Source organism: Tupaia chinensis, unplaced genomic scaffold (assembly GCF_000334495.1).
Source record: "Tupaia chinensis unplaced genomic scaffold, TupChi_1.0 Scaffold143758_1, whole genome shotgun sequence".
Classification (NCBI taxonomy): domain Eukaryota; kingdom Metazoa; phylum Chordata; class Mammalia; order Scandentia; family Tupaiidae; genus Tupaia; species Tupaia belangeri.
In genome coordinates this window covers 2,221,476-2,239,968 of record NW_006203607.1, presented here as the reverse complement: position 1 = coordinate 2,239,968, position 18,493 = coordinate 2,221,476, and the positions used below count along the sequence as shown (strand labels likewise).

Here is an 18,493-nt window from a genome sequence, read left to right as displayed (position 1 = left end):
GTGCGCTCGCCAGACAGACAGAGAGAGACATAGAGACAGAAAGCGAGAAATCACCCCCCGGGGGGGATGGTCATGCCGCAATCCCTTCTCCTCCATTCTCCTCTCGGGATCTCGGGCACGCACGCACACGCGCCCGGCGTGAGGGGAGTTGAACATTCTTAAGCAACATACCGTCTGCTGGCCCTGCCAAAGGTACTTTTAAAAATTGAAAATGAAATGACACTAGAAAGTATAGTTAAATCCCTTGGGACCAGCAGTTGGCATAATGGTTTTGTTGTTGGACTCCCATGTAATCGACCACGGTTTGAGTCCCAGACCCGGTGGCTTAAACTCATGCCAGGCACATGTGCATGTGTGCCCAAGATCCCAAGAGGAGAATGGAGGAGATGGGATTGCGCTGTGGCCATCCTCCCAGGAAGAGGGGTGATTTCTCACTTTCTCTCTGGTGAGTACACATGCCCTATAGCAAAAACTTCTCCCCCCACCCACCACCCAAAAAAAAGGAAAAGAAAGTATAGTTAAATCCTGTAACAGAATCATTATCTAAAAATAATTTTAATAGGCAGGGCTGATGGACTGAATCCAGTGAATATATATAAAAGCCTTAGGGGTTTTAATTTATTCTAGTTACTTTGTCAACTAAGCAGCCAGCTGTTTTCTGCTCATTCTTTTTCCTCTTATGCCCAGCATAGTCTCTTTATTGGAAACTTCTGTGCTTTCTCACTGTTTATTGACATTTAAAGTCTCTTCACTATTTACCCCAGCTGTTCTCATCATTTTAGTCATTTATCTCTCTTTTTCAACTTTGCCAGACTTGCTTTCTCTGTTTAGCCTTTCTGTTCCCCCCACCTCTGCATTTGAAACTTGAACCATACCAGAGAGATCCAGCTCAGGTGCTGCCCCATCCTGGAAGTTTACCCCTGTAATGCAGTCACATTTCACTCGTGTGTAATTCTAAAAGCATTATGTGTTGAGAAATAGCAAGCAAAATAAGCTTTCTCGCTTTATATGAAAAATTTGAAATAATGTAAACTCCTTATTACATTACTCCCTATTGCCATAGGACACGCAGCTTGTAAAATAAACAGTGGGCCAGCAGGTGGCGTAGTGGCTAAGGTCCTGGACTCCCACTTGGCTGTTGTTTGAGTCCTGGATCTGGCAGCTTTCCTTCTCTTCCTCTGTCTCCCCCTCTCTCTACTACCCTGTAGCAATTAGAAAAATGTAATAAAAAATGGAATTAAATAATTCTTTAAAAAAAACCCACCAGTTATCTTTTGTCAGTTTTACCAGCCATTCTGAAGTACAGATATTTAGTGCTATTGCTGGAAATTTTTATCAGAAGTAGTCACTTTAGAATGGAAGTTAGATGTTGTAAATTCTTAGGGGGAAAAAGCCAAATGATGATCACAATACTACGTGCTGCAAATTAAAGATAATACTTTAGTGGTCAGCAATTAGCATGGAGATTAAGGCTACTGGGACCCAAATGGCTGGATAGCAGTTTGAGTCTTGGACCTGGTGGCTTGAAAATCACGTCAGGTGTGTGTGTGTGTGTGTGTGTGTGTGTCCAAAATCTCAAGAGGAAACTGGAGGAGAGGGGTTTACAGTGTGCACATCCCCCCCCCACGTGCCTAAGGTGATTTCACACTCCCCTTCTTTTTTTCTTTTTCTTTTTCTCTTTTTCTTTTTCTTGTTTTAAAGAATTATTTTTATTTAACTCTATTTATTTGTTTATTTATTTTAATTTGACCAGAGAGAGACAGAGAGCAAGTGAGAAAGCATGCTGCCCAGGTCCAGGACTTAAACCGTGGCTGGCCCATGTGCATCCTTAACCACCATGCCACCTGCTGACCCCGGACAAAGGTATTTCTGAGGTAGAGTCAACAAGTTTTGGTGTGATGATTTCAAAATTATTTATTTATTTATTTATTTTAAAGCTCTGGCTTCCGAAAACGCACAGGTGGGATGCAGGAGGAAGAGCATAGTTGCTGGGGAAGATGTTTAGTTTGGGATATCTTGAATTTGAGATTTGAATAGGACATCCAGATGGAAATGTATAATAGGCAGTTGAGGTATATAACAAGGACTTGAGAGAGATTTTAGGGTGATCTGTCTGAGTTGTTAATGAGCGCACTCCTGTACGAATAGTTTAGAATAGCCCACTCTGGAGACCACCAGGTGGCATAATGGTTATGTTGCTGGATTCCTATGTAGTCGACTGCAGTTTGAGGTCCGGACCTGGCAGCTTAAAACTCGCGCTGGGTATGTGCACGCGTGCCCAAAATCCTGAGAGGAGAAGGAAGAACGGATTGCAGCGTGACCAATTCCCCTTGGGGGTGGTTTCTCCTTTTCTATCGCTCTGAACCTCTCTCTGTCTCTCTGGTGAATGCATGCGCTCTACAGCAAAAATCTCTAAAAAAGAAAAAAGAATAGCCCGCCCACTATGGTACTGGCTAGTTTTTAACAAATATGCTCATATCTGGCCTCTCAGTGTACATAGCTGTTGAAAGGCAGGAATAGTCCTCATCCCTGGACTTAAAAGGAGGTTGAATAAATTAGTTTACTAAAACAAAGAGGGGTCATTTGGTTACTTGGGCCAGCAGGTGGCATGGTGGTTCAGGTGGTGGATTCCCACATGGCTGACCCGTGATTCGAGTTCCAGACCCAAGGGCTTGAAAATCACCACAAATAAATGGATAGGTAAATGTTAAAAATGTTTTTTTGGTCACTGTAGATGCCACTGAACTGGTGGGGAGTTGTACTTATCATTTATTGCTCCTTTTTCAGTTTTGTTGGTATTTTCTAAAATTGAAATTCCTATTGAGACATTTGTTTTTCTTCCCTGTGTCTTATGGAATTTTGTGCTAAAGATACTTAAAAAGTTACTTGGGTGGCTCTAATCTTTCAGCCTCATCTTGCATTAAAAAAAAAAAAAAAAAGATGATAGTGGGCTAGTGCCGTGACATCTCGGTAACGTGCTGCTCAAGTGAAGCTGGATCCATACAGAAGTTGCAAACTTGACTCTGCAGTGGATCTGTACACGCAGGGCGCGTGTGCCCGTGATCCTGGCTGGTAGGGAAGATGGGGGCGGGGGTGGAGGATCATAGTGTGAGATCCTTTTGAGGGTGCTTGTCTTTCTCTCTGTCATAAAGAAGCAATAACAAAGAGATTGTTCCAGTGTTTCTTCAAAGGGCTAAATTATGCCCATAGTGGGTATGTTAAGGAGATCTGTGTTTATTTTGAACTAACACATTGGGGGTAAGGATTTAGGAATATAAAAAAGTATAGATCAGTATAAGATAAGCTGTAAACACAAATTCCACAGGATATTAAAATTTTGAAATTGTGTAACTTGTAGAAATCTTAATGGAATGTGCCAGAGGATATTAGATTGGTGGTAGGAGCGTTCTAAGTGGCAGATAGTGGAAAATTCTACTGTATCTGTGTGCCCTTTGCCCGTCTCTTGCACGCTTTAGTTAGCAGTTGGTTAATGTGCTTGTGTAGTTTGAGTTACCAGGTTTAGGCTAATTCTGAAACCCCTATGAGGATAGCTCCTGTCTTTTTCCCTGGCACCTAGCATTATATACATAACAGACCTTTGTCAAATGAATAAATTGGTGAATATATTCAACAAACACTTTTGAGACTTCTTGGGGCGGGGGTGGGTAGAAGTGGGCAGACCTATGAAGATTGGTAATATGACTTCAGGGAACATAAAATTTGGGACCAAATATGAGTTTTTAAAGCTCTGATTGTTAGGCTACTGTTGATGTATACAATAAGTAATTTGCTAACCTAAACCAGAATTGGTTTCTAACACAGATTTTACTACATCTCTGAGGAAAGGTTAGGTGAAATCTTATTTATATTATAAATATGTTAATGTTCTGTATTCTTTGCTTGCTACTTCTTTATTTAGCTGGGAATCAGGATTGTTGGGAGTCAGTTTTATAAGCTCTTCAATTGTGGTTTCAATGTGTGTGTGTATAGGGACCATTAGTGTGGAAATTAAAGCTGTAGAAAACCCAGTGGAATCTTGCACTGTTACCATAGCTATTTATGGTTCTTTAAACAGAAAAATCAAAGTGAACATAGGAAGTTAGGAAACTAACAGATTATTCTGGGGGGTAATGAATTCAGTTAAGATGTAATTCACTCAAGATAAAGCTACCCTCAGAAAATTACTTGCCTATAAAACGAGTCCTAGCCAAAAACTTGTAAGAATCCCCTAGCCCAGTCAAAATGCATATTCTAGGGGAAATAGTGCTTTATCCTGCCTATTTAGGCTATGACACATAATTTAAGTCTTAACTAGATACATCAATTGAACAAAGGAAAAACCTGATCAGTTGTTAGAAGAAAGATATATATTAACATGAAAAAGAACAACTCCATCAAACTCATAAAGAGGCACTCCCAAATAAGAATTGAGCATTGATTTTTCAGCACTGTATAGGGAAAACATAAGCCAGGTTTCTACCATCGTTTGAACAAATTCTTAGCGAGAGGACACATGTAATTAACCTGGCCTTATCATGGTTCCATTTTGGTTTGGATTTCATGCTCATCAGATAACTTCTCAGATATGATAATATAGGGAAATTTTTTTACCCTGGGTGGCAGTGTGACCATCCCTCATTGTAAACAAATGAACTGACATTTTGACATTTATATTAACTTTTTAAAAAATTTTAATTTCTTTGATACATTTAATCACTATACCTTACTTAGTGTAAAGTGAATTCTCCCAACTTGAATACACTTCACACCAGTCCAGTTGAGGATACTGTACACATCATCATGGACAGACAATAATCTGTTTCTATGTTCCTTAAATGTCTTGCCTCTCTATTTTTCTCCTTAATATCTTTCCTCACACTCTCCCTCTTCTTCCACCCTCCTCTCTCACTGAATTCAGTATCCATAACCATTTTCCATGCTTCTCTATCCACTAGTCTTTCAATTTCCACCATAGAGTGCGAACAGCCGGTATATATTAAGTAGAGACATACATTGTCTCTCTTTCATAGCTTGACTTGCTTCATTCCTTCATTCAGCAATAAATTTTCCATATTCATCCACTTTCTATCAGAAGCTAGGATCTTGTTTTTTAAATTTTTTTTTATGGCTGAGTAGTATTCCATAGAGTATATGTGCCACATTTTTCAATCCATTCATCTGTTCTTGATCATTTGGGTTGGTTCCATGTCTTAGCAATTGTGAATAATGCTGCAGTAAACTTACATGTGCAGGCACTTTTCTGACTGACTGTTCTCCTGTCCTTTGGGTAGATACTCAGGAGTGGAATTGCTAAATCATATGGTAGTTCTATTTATAGATCTTTGAGAAACCTCCATATTGTTGTCCACAGTGGTTGGACTAATTTACATTCACACCAGCAGTATAGGCGAGTTCCCCTTTGACCACAGCCCTGCCAGCACTTACCTTTTTTTTTTTTTTTTTTTTTTTAATCTTTACCATTCTGACTGGGGTTAAGTGGTATCTCATTGTGGCTTTGATGTGGGATGGTGAACATTTTTTAAATGCTTATGTTAACTTTTAAATGAAACAAGAAATATGTAACATTAAGTTATATGTGTTTTATAGATACATGTTTAGATGTTTATATAATATTTGTATATATATATATAACTAATCTTTTATACGTTGGTTAGTGTGAATCAATCCCTGGAAACCTAATCAACACTGTGTGTGCAGAAGAAAATAGGCATATAGAATCATAGGACTTGGGGCCATACTTAGGAATAAATTCCTTTTCATAGATGGCAGGGATCATATCTTGCTGTACCCCAGAGCTTGGCACATGGTTGGTGCTTAGTTTAATACTGTTTTAACAAAATTCATTATTGGAGGTTAGCAAGTGGTGTGGTGGTTAAAGTGCTGGATTCTCACATGGTGGAATGTGGTCCCAGTCCTGGACCTGGTGGCTCAAAAATCACGCTGAGTGGGTTCCTGCGAGTGCCCAAATCTCAGCATGAAAATAGAGAAGGGGTTGTGGTATGGCGATCCTCCTAGAGAGTAATTTCTCGCTTTCTCTCTCACTGTCTGTTTCTCCCTGTCAAGTGCATGTGCCCTATGGCAAAAACCTTCAAAAACAATTATTGAATTTCAGGGAAAGTAACACCAGACCTAGTGAGAACAACTATAGGCTTTTAGAGGCTTTACTCTCAGACTTACTCTCGTGTCAAAGAGCAGTTCTGCCTTTTTTTTTTTTTTTAAAGTAAAATTATCTTAGAGGCCATGTATACTCACTGGAGAGAGTGAGAGAGAAGGCGAGTGAAAAATCACCCCCCTTCTTCAGTAGGATGACCACACCACAATCCCTTGCCTGTGAGCTTCTCTCAGGATTTGGGGCATGCCCCCACACATGCCTGGTATGTTTTTCAAGCCACTGAATCTGGGATTCAAACAGCACAATTAATCATGTGAGATCCAGCTGCCTTAACTACCGTGCCACCGGCTGGCCCAATTCTGCTTTTTCTTTAATTCAACAGAAATAATTCATTAAACATTAAAAACAGAACCCTTTAAACAAACCACAGCCTAAAAAGGCAAATAAAGGTATATTCATTTGTTACAAAATTTGAGAGCAAAGATAATCTTGTTGTATGATTTTTATATGTAAAATAATTAAATCTTTAATTTTATTTTTTAGACTTTATTGCAATATGCAAGCAACAAGAATGCATCAGAACATATCGCATATCTTCTGGAAGTATATCGACTTGCCATCCAAAGCTTTGCCAGCGCACGTCCTTATTTAACTACTGAATGTGAAGATGTCCTCTTAGTGCTTGGCAGATTAGTACTGTAAGTTTAAAAGCTAAATCATTCTCAAAATGGAATACCCTTGATCATTTTTGAGGAACAATGAATACTTTGAGGGGAACACTGGAATTTTGGAATTTGATTAAATTATTTGAACTAAATAGTTTTACTAACAGAAAATATTTGGTTGCAGTAGGAGTTTATCACCTTAGAAGCCCATCATTATTTAGCTGCATTTTAATATTTGACTGTCCAGTAGCAGACAAAATTCCATGTTTAATGTAAATTATCTGCAAATTGAAAAGATAAACAGCTGTTCAGTTTTAGCTGGGGATTACCTTCTTTGGTTTTATAGATTGTTTAGCAGGATAATTTATAGTCTCGGTGGTTCATTTTGTTTTTCTCTGATCTTATCTGTTTTTTCCTGTTCTCCCAAGCCCCAGATCTCTAATACCATGCTTTTAGGAACAGTAGCCTTCTAGTTTTATAATTCCATTGTTCTTCCTGTCGGGTCCCAATTTCTGTATTACTTAGTCTAACCCCCAAGGGGTAAGGAAATATTCTGTAAGATTTTAGAGAGATGTTGCTTCATTGTTAATTTATTTATATTTTAGAGAGAGAGAGATTTTTGTGATAGGGTGCGAGCACTCACCAGAGACAGAAAGCGAGAAATCACACCCCCCCCCGGGGGGGGGGGGATGGCCATGCTGTAATCCCTTCTCCTCCATTCTTCTCTTGGGATCTTGGGCACACATGCACATGTGCCGATGTGAGTTTTCTTATCTTTCTTTTTCTTTTTCTTTTTCTTTTTTAAGAATTAGTTTATTTAATTTTATTTCTTTTGATTTGACCAGAGAGGGACAGAATGAGTGAGACAGAGAAAGTGACCGGGAAAATGAGAAAGCAAGCTGCTAGGTCCAGGACTCACACCGCAGTCGGCCCTGTGGGAGTCCAATGCCCTTAACCATCATGCCACCTGCTGGCTCTTTGGTGTGAGTTTTAAGCTGCCGAGTCTAGGACTTGAACTGCAGTTGACTACGTGGGAGTCCAGTGACATTATCATTATGCCATCTGCTGATCCCATCTTTGTTTATTTTTTAATGAGAGACTGTAGTAGGAAGAGAGAGAGAAAGGTATTTTGAGCAAGGTCTTGCTATGTTGCAATTCTCTTGGCCTACCTTCCCAGTTAGACACCAGGCATGCACCACCATGCCTTCCTGTTTAGGTGGGGCCAGGAACCAAACCTAGACCTCCTGTGTGGCCTCAGCCTCACACAGTGGTGCCCTCTATTGCAAACCACCGTGCCGAGCTGCTTGATTTTTTTTTTTTTTTTGTCATTTTTAAAATTCTTTCAGCATTCTCTATTCTGACACAGAGGTAAAAGAAAATGACTGAAATTTAAGTGTCAAAGAACTTTTTACACTTAAACCCACAATTGTATACATTTATGATACTCACATGTCAATTAAAAACTCACCAACTATTACGAAACAGGACAAATTACATCACGGAAGAACCAAAAATTAGAAAAGAATTTGATAAAAAAAATATATATCCAACTATGAAAACTATTGCTCTCTTGGTGTTTTCACATCCTTCTCTTCTGTGTACTTACATACAACACATTGTTCCCATGGATGAACACGTCTCTGTACTTACACTTCAGCGGCCCCTTCATGTACTCTACTGCTCCAGGGCTGTGTTCATGTAGCCGTCCAAGCAAGCCAGGATCCCTCGATAATCCACTCCAGAATTTAATTTTACCACAACTGGTTATCCGATGATTTGCTTCAAAAAGTCACTGGGGGTTTGCTTCCGCAGACTCATTGTAACAATCTTGGGAGGCAGGAAACCTGAGTTCTAATCCCAGCTCTGCTACTTAATTAGCTGTGTGACTTAGACAACTCATCCTTTCACCTTTCCTAGCCCCAGGTTCCTCATCTCGAAGCCAAGCTCCAGAACCCTCACTCCCCGCATACAAGCCCCTTGATTGGTATTTTTAGTTGATCTTTTCAAGTTGTTGAACATTTCTTTCTTTTCTTTTTTTTTATTTTTAATTATTCTATTATGTCTTCTCTCTACTTTCTAGGTAATGATTAGAGTAAAATGAAGAAACACTTTTTCTTACTTGGTTTGTTAGAGGTAAAGACATGATTTGCAAGTCTTTCTGCATCCTCCGCAATTGACAGAAACCTAGATAGATGTACATATGCTTTATTACCTAATCAGGTGAATCACAAGCTCCTATCCCTTGGAATCAGAATTGTCCTTTATGAATGCCCTCCCCCAAAACCAACCACAAAAAAAACCTACTTGGAATATGGTTTCTAAAAGGCTTATATTCTTGGGACCAGCCGATGACATAATGGTTGCACTGCTGGATTCTCACATGACTGACTGCAGTTCACATTCCTGGACCTGGCGGCTTGAATCTCACATCAAGATTTTGGGTGCTCAGAATCCCAGGAGAAAAAGGGATTGCGGTGTTGGCTGTACTTCTGGGGAGGTGAATTCTTGCTTTCTGTCTCTCCAGCGAGTGCAAGTGCCCTATAGCCAAAAAAAAAAGAGGCTTGCATTCTTGCCAAATGTATTAAAGCAAAAGCAATCATGTAAATATGGAGCCTTGTGGTTTTTCTTTCTCTTTTTTAAAGTTGGGATGCTAATATGGCCTTAAGAAAAGTTTGGAGAGTAAAAATATTCAGAAGTCCAAACAAATGTATAGTGTATATTCAACATTGATGTCACACTGTACTTACTATTGTAACCACCTTTATATACTTATTTATATTGTAGGAGTTGTTTTGAATTACTGCTTTCAGTATCTGAAAGTGAAGTGCCATGTGAAGTCTGGGTACCATTCCTTCAGTCTCTACAGGTGAGTTGATTTTAGGTCAAAAAAATTTCTCTGTATAGGTATCTAAGATGCCTACATACTCAGTCCCAGAGAAATGAAATTGGAAACTCAGGACGAAAACCACCTCACTATATGTTTGCTGTTATGTTTATAAAATGAGTAAAGGGCTCTCCACACAAAAGGAGCATGTTAAAAATGAGTTTCTTTCTTATGGCTGCATTTGCCTTTATGTAGCTTAGAAACCAATAAAAAATTTTTTTCATTGTTTGAAGATAAAGTTGACAGAATAAAGCTATCAAAAATTTAGAATTTTAGGGAACCAGCAGTTAGCGTAATGGCTATGTCACTGGACTCCCACGTAGTTGACCGTGGTTCGCGTCCTGGACCCGGTGGCTTAAAACTCATGCCGGGCGCGTGTGCGTGCGTGCCCAAGATCCCGAGAGGAGAATGGAGGAGAAGAGATTGCTGCGTGACCATCCCCTCTGGGGGGTGATTTCTCGCTTTCTGTCTCTCTGTCTCTCTCTGTCTGGCGAGTGCACGCGCCCTATAGCAAAAAAGTCTCCCCCCCAAAAAAAAAAAATTTAGAATTTTACATATTATAAGGAGTAATGTTTGGATTATTCATAGTACATGTGGTAATTTTAGTATACAAAACTGCGTATTTCATCACATCTAAGATTCACTTCTTTCCCTGTTAAGCTACAGGGATTGTGCCAAGCATTACAGGTCTCAGAAATATCCAGAGTAGTCATCATAGATTCTTTTCATGCATTTTGCTTACAGGAGTTCTTGGGTTCTCACATTGGTTTCATCACTGCTTTTTGTAGTTAGGTGAGCAGGTCAGCAAGCAGCAAGTTAGGAAGGGATAAGGTAGGAGAAAAAGCAAGTGTAGTGTTAGCAATGGAAGGCAGATTTTCCTGTGCAGACAGAAAAATACTACTTAAAAAAAAAAAGACATGATGAACAATAGCAAGAGCCAAATGGGCACAGGAGTAACACAGAGCTTTGCAAGGCTGACCCATATGGGAAGGTTCTGGGTTCATGTCCAGAGGCCTGCCCGAGTTTACTGGGCATGTACCAGCTCCAATGCAGACTTGTTGAAGCTGGGAGTGGATCGTAGCATGACGACCCTGTTGGGGTACTTTCTCTTTGTGTCTCTGTGTGTCTCTCACTCATGCGTGAAAGAAACTTTAAAAGAAAACAGTTCTTTATGAATTAATCATTAATGATGTGCCAGGTACTGATCTATCCTGCACTTTACATGTTTTATATCTTTTAAGCAATTACCGACTTTATAATGTGAAATTTTTAAACAATTATTTTATTCTAACTATTTATTTAGTTTATTTTAATTTGACCAGAGAGGGACAAAGAAAAAGAGAGAGAGGGAAAGTGAGAAAGCAATCCGCCAGATCTAGGACTTGAACCTGGGTCATCCGTTAGGGAGTCCAGTGCCCTTAACCATCATACCACCTGTTGGCCCACAATGTGGTGAATTTCTTAATGTCCATTTATAAATGGTGAGTCAGGTGTAGAAAGGTTAATTAGGTTACCCCAAATTTGCATCCAGACTTGTACTCAGAGTTTACATGGTTAACTACTAGAACTCCTCCCTCCCTCCCTCCCTCCCTCCCTCTCTCTCTCTCTCTCTCTCTCTCTCTCTTTCTTTCTTTCTTTTTGGAGAGGTTTATGCTATAGGGTGCATGCACTCGCCAGAAAGTCAGAGAGAGACAGAGAGACAGAAGGCGAGAAATCACCCCCCAGGGAGGATGGCCACGCCACAGTCCCTTCTCCTCCATTCTCCTCTCGGGATCTTGGGCACACACACACACACACACACACACACACGCGCACGGCGTGAGTTTTAAGCCACCGGGTTTGGGACATGAACCGCAGTCAACTACATGGGAGTCCAGTGACATAGCCATTACGCTAACTGCTGGTCCCTCTTTCTTCCTTTTTTAAAGAGGTTTTTGCTATAGGGCGTGTGTGCTCGCCAAAAAGAGAGAGACAGACAGAAGGTGAGAAATCACCCCCCCAGGGGGGATGGCCACGCTGCAATCCCTTCTCCATTCTCCTCTCAGGATCTTGGGCACGCACACACACGCGCCCAGTGTGAGTTTAAGCCACTGGGTCCAGGACTCAAACTGCGGTTGACTACATGGGAGTACTACATGGTCCCTGGCACTTATTTCTTGTAGACACAAATATTTGCATACTAACAGACTTTTGCTTCATGATCTGGAATTACCTTTCCTTTAGGATATATAACCCAAAAAGAAATATAAGATTTTTCTCTTTGAGGAGAAGGGAACTCTTTGCCATGTTGTTGCCTTATTTTAATGCCTAATACAGTCCTAATTTCTCACGTTCCCACACAGCTGCTGAAATTATCTTTCATGCATAGTACTTTGGTCATTGTCATTCTGTTTTGAGGCCTGCCAGTAGTTTCGTCCTGGCATATGGCATTTTAGAAGGATATTCTTACTTTTATACTTAACTCTTATTAGCTGTGTTACTTTATTTTTTATTAATTTTTTAAAAGAGTGTATACTCGTGTTTCTTCATTCTTAGTTTGTTTGCTTGAAGAAAATAATGCCCCTCCTCCTCGTAAATTCTATCAGTGTTTATTAGAATGTAGGATATATGTTTTTTTCTTTTAGGTTTTTATTCTAGGGTGCATGCACTTGCCTGAGAAAGACAGACATAGAGAAAGTGAGAAGTCACCCCCCAGCGGAGATGGCCATGCCACAGTCCCTTTTCTTTCATTCTCTTAGGATCTGGGGCACTCATGCCCACATGCCCCTCATGATTTTCAGACCACCATGTCTAGGACTCAAACCGTTGTCAACCATGTGGTGAACCTTGATCACCATCCTGGCCCCTCAAATAGATTTTGTAGGTAACCAGCAGTTAGCGTAATGGCTATGTCGCTGGACTCCCACGTAGTTGACCGCGGTTCGCCTCCCGGACCTGGTGGCTTAAACTCACACCAGGCACGTGTGCGTGAGTGCCCAAGATCCTGAGAGGAGAATGGAGGAGAAGGGATTGCGGTGTGACCATCCCCCCTGGGGGGTGATTTCTCGCTTTCTGTCTATGTCTCTCTCTATCTGTCTGGCAAGCGCACGCGCCCTATAGCGAAAACCTCTCAAAAAAAAAATAGATTTTGTAATAAATAGAAACGAGGGCTTATTCTTTGCAAGTTTTTTTCTCTTTTCATCATTGTCATGATTGTGTCTAGGATTTCATATATAGATCTCCTTTAAAAAAAAAATGTTGTTAGAGTGCATATGCTTGCCAAAAGATTTTGTAATAAATAGAAACGAGGGCTTATTCTTTGCAAGTTTTTTTCTCTTTTCATCATTGTCATGATTGTGTCTAGGATTTCATATATAGATCTCCTTTAAAAAAAAAATGTTAGAGTGCATAACCTTGCCAAAGAGAGATGGAGAGAGAGGGAAAGTGAGAAACCACCCAGTCGGAGAGACAGCCATACTGCAGTCCCCTCTCCTCCATTCTCCTTTCGGGATTTTGGGCATGCACACACATATTACCTAGCATGTTTTCAAGTTGCATCCAAAACTTGAGCTGGGCAGTCAGCCATATTAGGATCCAACACCTTAACCACCATGCCATCTACTGACCTAGGTCTTCTTATTTAAAAAAAAATTTTTTTTTAGTCAAGCAATTTTAATCAAGTTAATGATAAGCAATAATATGCAATTCCACACACACACACACACACACACACTTAAATATTTTACATCAACTCTTCTGTGGTCTTTACTTGTAAGATGTTGAAGGTAGGATCCACTCCTGAATCTTCTTCCTAGTGATGGAATAAGGTACATATTGTTCTGGAAAAAGAGAAAGTAAGCCGCCAGGTCTGGGACTTGAACCATGGTCATCCACATGGGAGTCCAGCACCCTTAATCACCGCACCACCTACTGGTCCCAAACTATCTTTTTAAACAAGATTTTTATAGAAATTTGTTTATTTCTTCCATAAGCTAGAGAGAAAAAGACAGAGACTGAGAAAAAGCACCTCTAACAGGGTCTTGGTGCCATGATGCAGTCTGGCCTCATCCAGTTGTGCAGTAGGGGGACACTCGTGTTTTGCATATTCGGGAGGTCTTTGGATACAAACCCACAGCCTTCCTATGTGTGTCAGCCCCAGAGAGCATCACTTGGTCCCTGAAAACTTTTTTTTTTGTTTTTAATTTTTGCTATAAGGCATATACACTCAATACAGACAGAGAGTGAGAGAGAGAGAGAGTGAGAAAGTATCCCCTGGGGGGATGACCACACAGCAGTCCTTTCCCTTCCATTCTTGTCTTGGGATTTTGGGCACATACCGGGTACGATACTTGAACTATGCAGTTGGCCATGTGGTATGCAGTTGACTTAACTAGCCATCTCCCAACCTCTGAAAACTTTTTTTAACCCAAACTGTAGCTTTTGTTTCAGTTTCTATATATCATAATAAGTGATAGTGCTATCTGCTGAAGTGTAACAGTATAGGCCCATTAGATATTATAAATACAGTAAACTGACACGCAGCAAATTCTGAAATTACCACATAGAATCTTCATTTTCATTGTAAGTGCCTGGTCAACCTAAGTGAAAGAGAAAGAAGCCTGAGGACACACCAAGCTATTAAAGGGAAATCGTAGCATTAATTTAGTATTGCTATTAGTAAACTCTTCATTGCAACTATCACTTTCTGTATCAGTTCCATATCTTAAACCCTTTCATAGCAGAAGATAATTCAGAGTGTGTGTGTGTGTGTATCTTCATTTTCATTGTAAGTGCCTGGTCAACCTAAGTGAAAGAGAAAGAAGCCTGAGGACACACCAAGCTATTAAAGGGAAATCGTAGCATTAATTTAGTATTGCTATTAGTAAACTCTTCATTGCAACTATCACTTTCTGTATCAGTTCCATATCTTAAACCCTTTCATAGCAGAAGATAATTCAGTGTGTGTGTGTGTGTGTGTGTGTGTGTGTGTGTGTGTGTGGTTTAAAAGCCTATCTTATTTTAACATGGAAGTTAAGAGGGGAATATAAACTATATTTTTAACTTGTGTGAATGAATATAAAAGTATGTCCTTAGGTGTGTGAACATTATTTTTGGCTTATATTTTCCAAAGGAGTATGACTATAGGTGGAATCTTATGTTGCTAAAGCATTTCAGCAGCTTAAGAGAAGGAAAATACGTTAAAATTTTAGAACATGTGAACAGCCTCACTATAACCAGTAAACCTCACAGTGACAGAGGACAGTGAGACATGTACTTAATTATTTATTTCAGGTTAAATTTCTGATCCTCTTTTCCTCATGCTTTGGGTGTAAGTACTTTAAAGGACAAACTATTGGTGATTATGTTTTGTTTGATGAGAAGATAGAATGATAACTAATAATGTAGACTTTTTATGACTTCTTTATATAGAGCCACCTGTCATTTAAATGGTACTTGAATAAGAGAATTTAAATAATGATACAGCCTGGTGTCATTAAGTAATAAGTTTGTCAGAAGGAATAGGTTGCCTGTGTAAATATTGCAGAACATAAAAAGGAAGTGGTACCAGTGGCATTAAAATAGTTAAATTAGCTACAACTAGGATTATCAGGTCTTCAGAGAGACTGCTAATAATTCATACTATCTTTACATTTTATTTTTCTTCATTTCCTAAAAGAGAGTGGAGAGAGAGAGAAAGAGACAGGTATCTCCAGGTATCCTCAACAGGGTCTTGCTATGTACCACAACCTTTTCCCTGACTTCTCAGCCAGCCGGGCTTGCTTGTGTTTGTGTCCACCTGGAATCCAAACCCGGGCCTTCCCTCTGGCTGTAGTAGTACACAGCACCGCCCTATCACCCATGCCAACGCAGCTGGGGTAGTATCAAGCCATTTTAATAGTAGGACACTCCAAATATCCAGTAACACAAGGGTCTAAGTAGAATTGTGGTGGTAATTTTATGAACAGGAATTCAGGGAAATATTTTAAAGTGCATTTTATGAACAGGAATTCAGGGAAATATTTTATTTTAAAGTAATCTTTAACATAATGAAAGTATCTTAGTTTTTTTGTTTGTTTGTTTGTTAAAGGTAACAACTGAATTTCACAAAGCTTGGAGTATAGTCTCTTTTTGCTTATTCATTTTTAGGAAACCTAAATTATAAGTGTGTTCAATTTATAGATGTTCAGATATATTGAAAAGGCAAACTACTTTTTATATTAATGACTAGCTTGTTTTCTGGATGTGTTGTTCTTGTTTTTAGGAGTCACATGATGCATTATTGGAATTTGGAAATAATAATCTACAAATATTGGTTCATGTTACCAAGGAAGGGGTGTGGAAAAACCCAATTCTTCTTAAAATTCTGTCTCAACAGCCAGTAGACACAGAGGAAGGTAAGTCTTAAAACGTCACTGACAGTATTCAAGAAGGATTTAGTTCTAAGAGAACTGGAATTGATGATACATTAAAATTTTGTGAATTTCAAACACACACACACAGGGTCATTCTGGTTTTGAGTAGGAAAAATTAACTATTAGAATATAATTTGGGTCCTGCCTATAGTGTGGTGGTTAACAAGACAGATCCCACATGGCTGACTGCAGGGTTTGAATCTTGGCCCTGGAGGCTTTAAAAAACATGCCAGATGTCTGTGCTCAAAATGCTGATAGGATAGAAGAATGGAGAAGGAATTGCAGTGTTACTGTACCTCTTATTGAATCTTGGCCCTGGAGGCTTTAAAAAACATGCCAGATGTCTGTGCTCAAAATGCTGATAGGATAGAACGGAGAAGGAATTGCAGTGTTACTATACCTCTTAGGAGGTGCTTTCTCCCTCTCCCACTTTCTCTGACAAGTGAATGCATCCTTTGTTAAAATTTTTTTTTTAATTTGCTATTGGATGTGAGACCATCAGATAGATACAGAGAAAGGGGAAGTGAGAAAACATCCCCCAGGGAGATGGCTATACCACAGTCTCTTCTCTTCCATTCTGTCAGGATTTTGAGCCTGTACAAGTGCCCAGCAAACTTTTCAAGCTGCTGGGTCCAGGACTCAAACCTTTCAGTCACCCATGTGGATCCAACCATTTTAACCACCATATCACAGCTGGCCCCTGTCTGAATTTTTTAAAAGAACATTTAATGTTTGGTTATTTTATTTTAAATATTTTTAGGTAGTGTTTTATTTATCCTTTGCATTTGTTTTAAAATAATACTACATTGAGTAACAGTGTTCAGAGTTCTTGAGAAAAAAAGGAATACTCTGTGTCTAGTCTTTGGTGTATGGTAGAGCTTTACTCATACTTTGTTCACTGGTTGTAGCAACTGAGAACCATAAAAAATGCTTTTTTATTTTGTAATTATGAAATAATTAGAATTCTGTGTTTTGTAGAGAAGTATAAAAATGAAATTTTTTATTTGCAAAATTATCAGAGTAGAAAAATTAGGGGTTTGAGTTGACATTTGCATTTGAGAGACCCAAAAATATTTCATTTGATAGAGGCAACAATTGTAACTTCATTTGCTTCAAGTTAGTGAAAAATTTAAAAGATCACATTCTCTTAAGTATATTTTGGGATTAATACAGATTTCAGAGCAATTATTACTTTTTGAGATACCTTTTGTTTAGGTCTTTGAACAAGTCATTTGAATATGTGACACATGAAAATGTCCTAGTTAGCTTATTCATTCACCATATTTAACCATCTGCTATGTACATGCTGTTTGGGCCTCTCCATATTTGAAGATTGGCATAAGGGGACTTGGGTTGGTCCCTTTTCTCTGATAATTCTGCTTACCTATTGTACCGACAAAGAAAGAGTAAATAAAATAGCTGTTAAATGGAAAAGAAATTGGTGTTTATTGTTTTCTGCTCAGGTCTTCAATAAATGGTATCTCTTTGTAAATATAAACAGATGGAGGCTAAAATATCACCTTTATCATTGATAAAAGCTATTAGAGGACAGAATAGAGTCATTTCAAATGCATCCAGAATTAGGCAGGTCGCAGTCCAGGTTTAAGTTTTGATTGGGGCAGAGCAGAAAGCATGCCCTGTGTGTGTAGGCCCAAGTTCCAGAGGGAAAAGGTGGGGTCGAAGTAAATGTATCATGTATATTTTCTGCTGGTGTATTAATCAACTGTGTCACCCACTTCAGGTGTTAGTAGTAATAAATTATTTATTTACATAGAAAAGCATCAAGAAATGGGCAAAGCATTACTGTCCTATGTATTGAATGCTGTTGTCATGTCCTTCCTACCCAGTAAAGATTAAGAAAACTTGCACTCTGTTTAAGATGCTACATAAGTATCTGATACCTGCGTGTCTGAGGGCCACAGTGAATGTGGTGGGGAACCTCTGGCCTGCCTAATTTAACAGTTGTCCCTTATGCTAATTTCAGGTCAGAACATTAGAGAGCTTCCTTTGCATCTTTACTGCTCCTACAGCCCAGATACTAGCATATGTGATGCCCAAAAGCAGTGGTAATTTTTTCACTGGTTGTTTTCTGTTTAGTAAAGTAGTAATCACAGGCATAAAGTACATTTTTTAACATCCGAGTAACTACTATATGAATTTTTTTTCAAAGGGCCTATGAACATTTTATTTAATTTTGTGACTTCTGCCCCAAACTTTGTAACTGAAGTGTCAGTTGTTGATGCTTCTGCCTGGCATGATCAGTAAGGACACCAAGGGAAAACTGGTTTTTTTTTTGTTGTTTTTAAAGAATTATTTTATTTTGATCAGAGAGGGACAGACTGTGTGCATGTGAGAGAGAGAGAAAGAGAGAATGCAAAAAAGCAAGCCGCCAGGTCCAGGACTCAAACCACGGTCAGCC

General features: G+C 39.2%; 1 protein-coding gene and 1 pseudogene across 3 annotated transcripts in view; one reads left to right on the top strand and one right to left on the bottom strand.

Moving 5' to 3' along the window:
• Positions 1-18,493, top strand: part of RLF (RLF zinc finger) — a 95,208-nt gene that overhangs the window by 25,560 nt on the left and 51,155 nt on the right. For 2 of the 3 annotated variants that reach the window (XM_027766901.1, XM_006164945.3), the window contains 3 exons: positions 6,677-6,831; positions 9,583-9,664; positions 15,924-16,056. In XM_027766901.1, coding sequence (XP_027622702.1) covers positions 6,677-6,831; positions 9,583-9,664; positions 15,924-16,056 — 370 coding nt within the window. Of the gene's footprint in view, positions 1-6,676; positions 6,832-9,272; positions 9,296-9,582; positions 9,665-15,923; positions 16,057-18,493 lie in introns of those variants that run through there. The other variant, XM_027766898.1, reaches the window with a different exon arrangement.
• LOC102489473 (U6 snRNA-associated Sm-like protein LSm6 pseudogene) lies at positions 7,935-8,791 on the bottom strand (annotated as a pseudogene).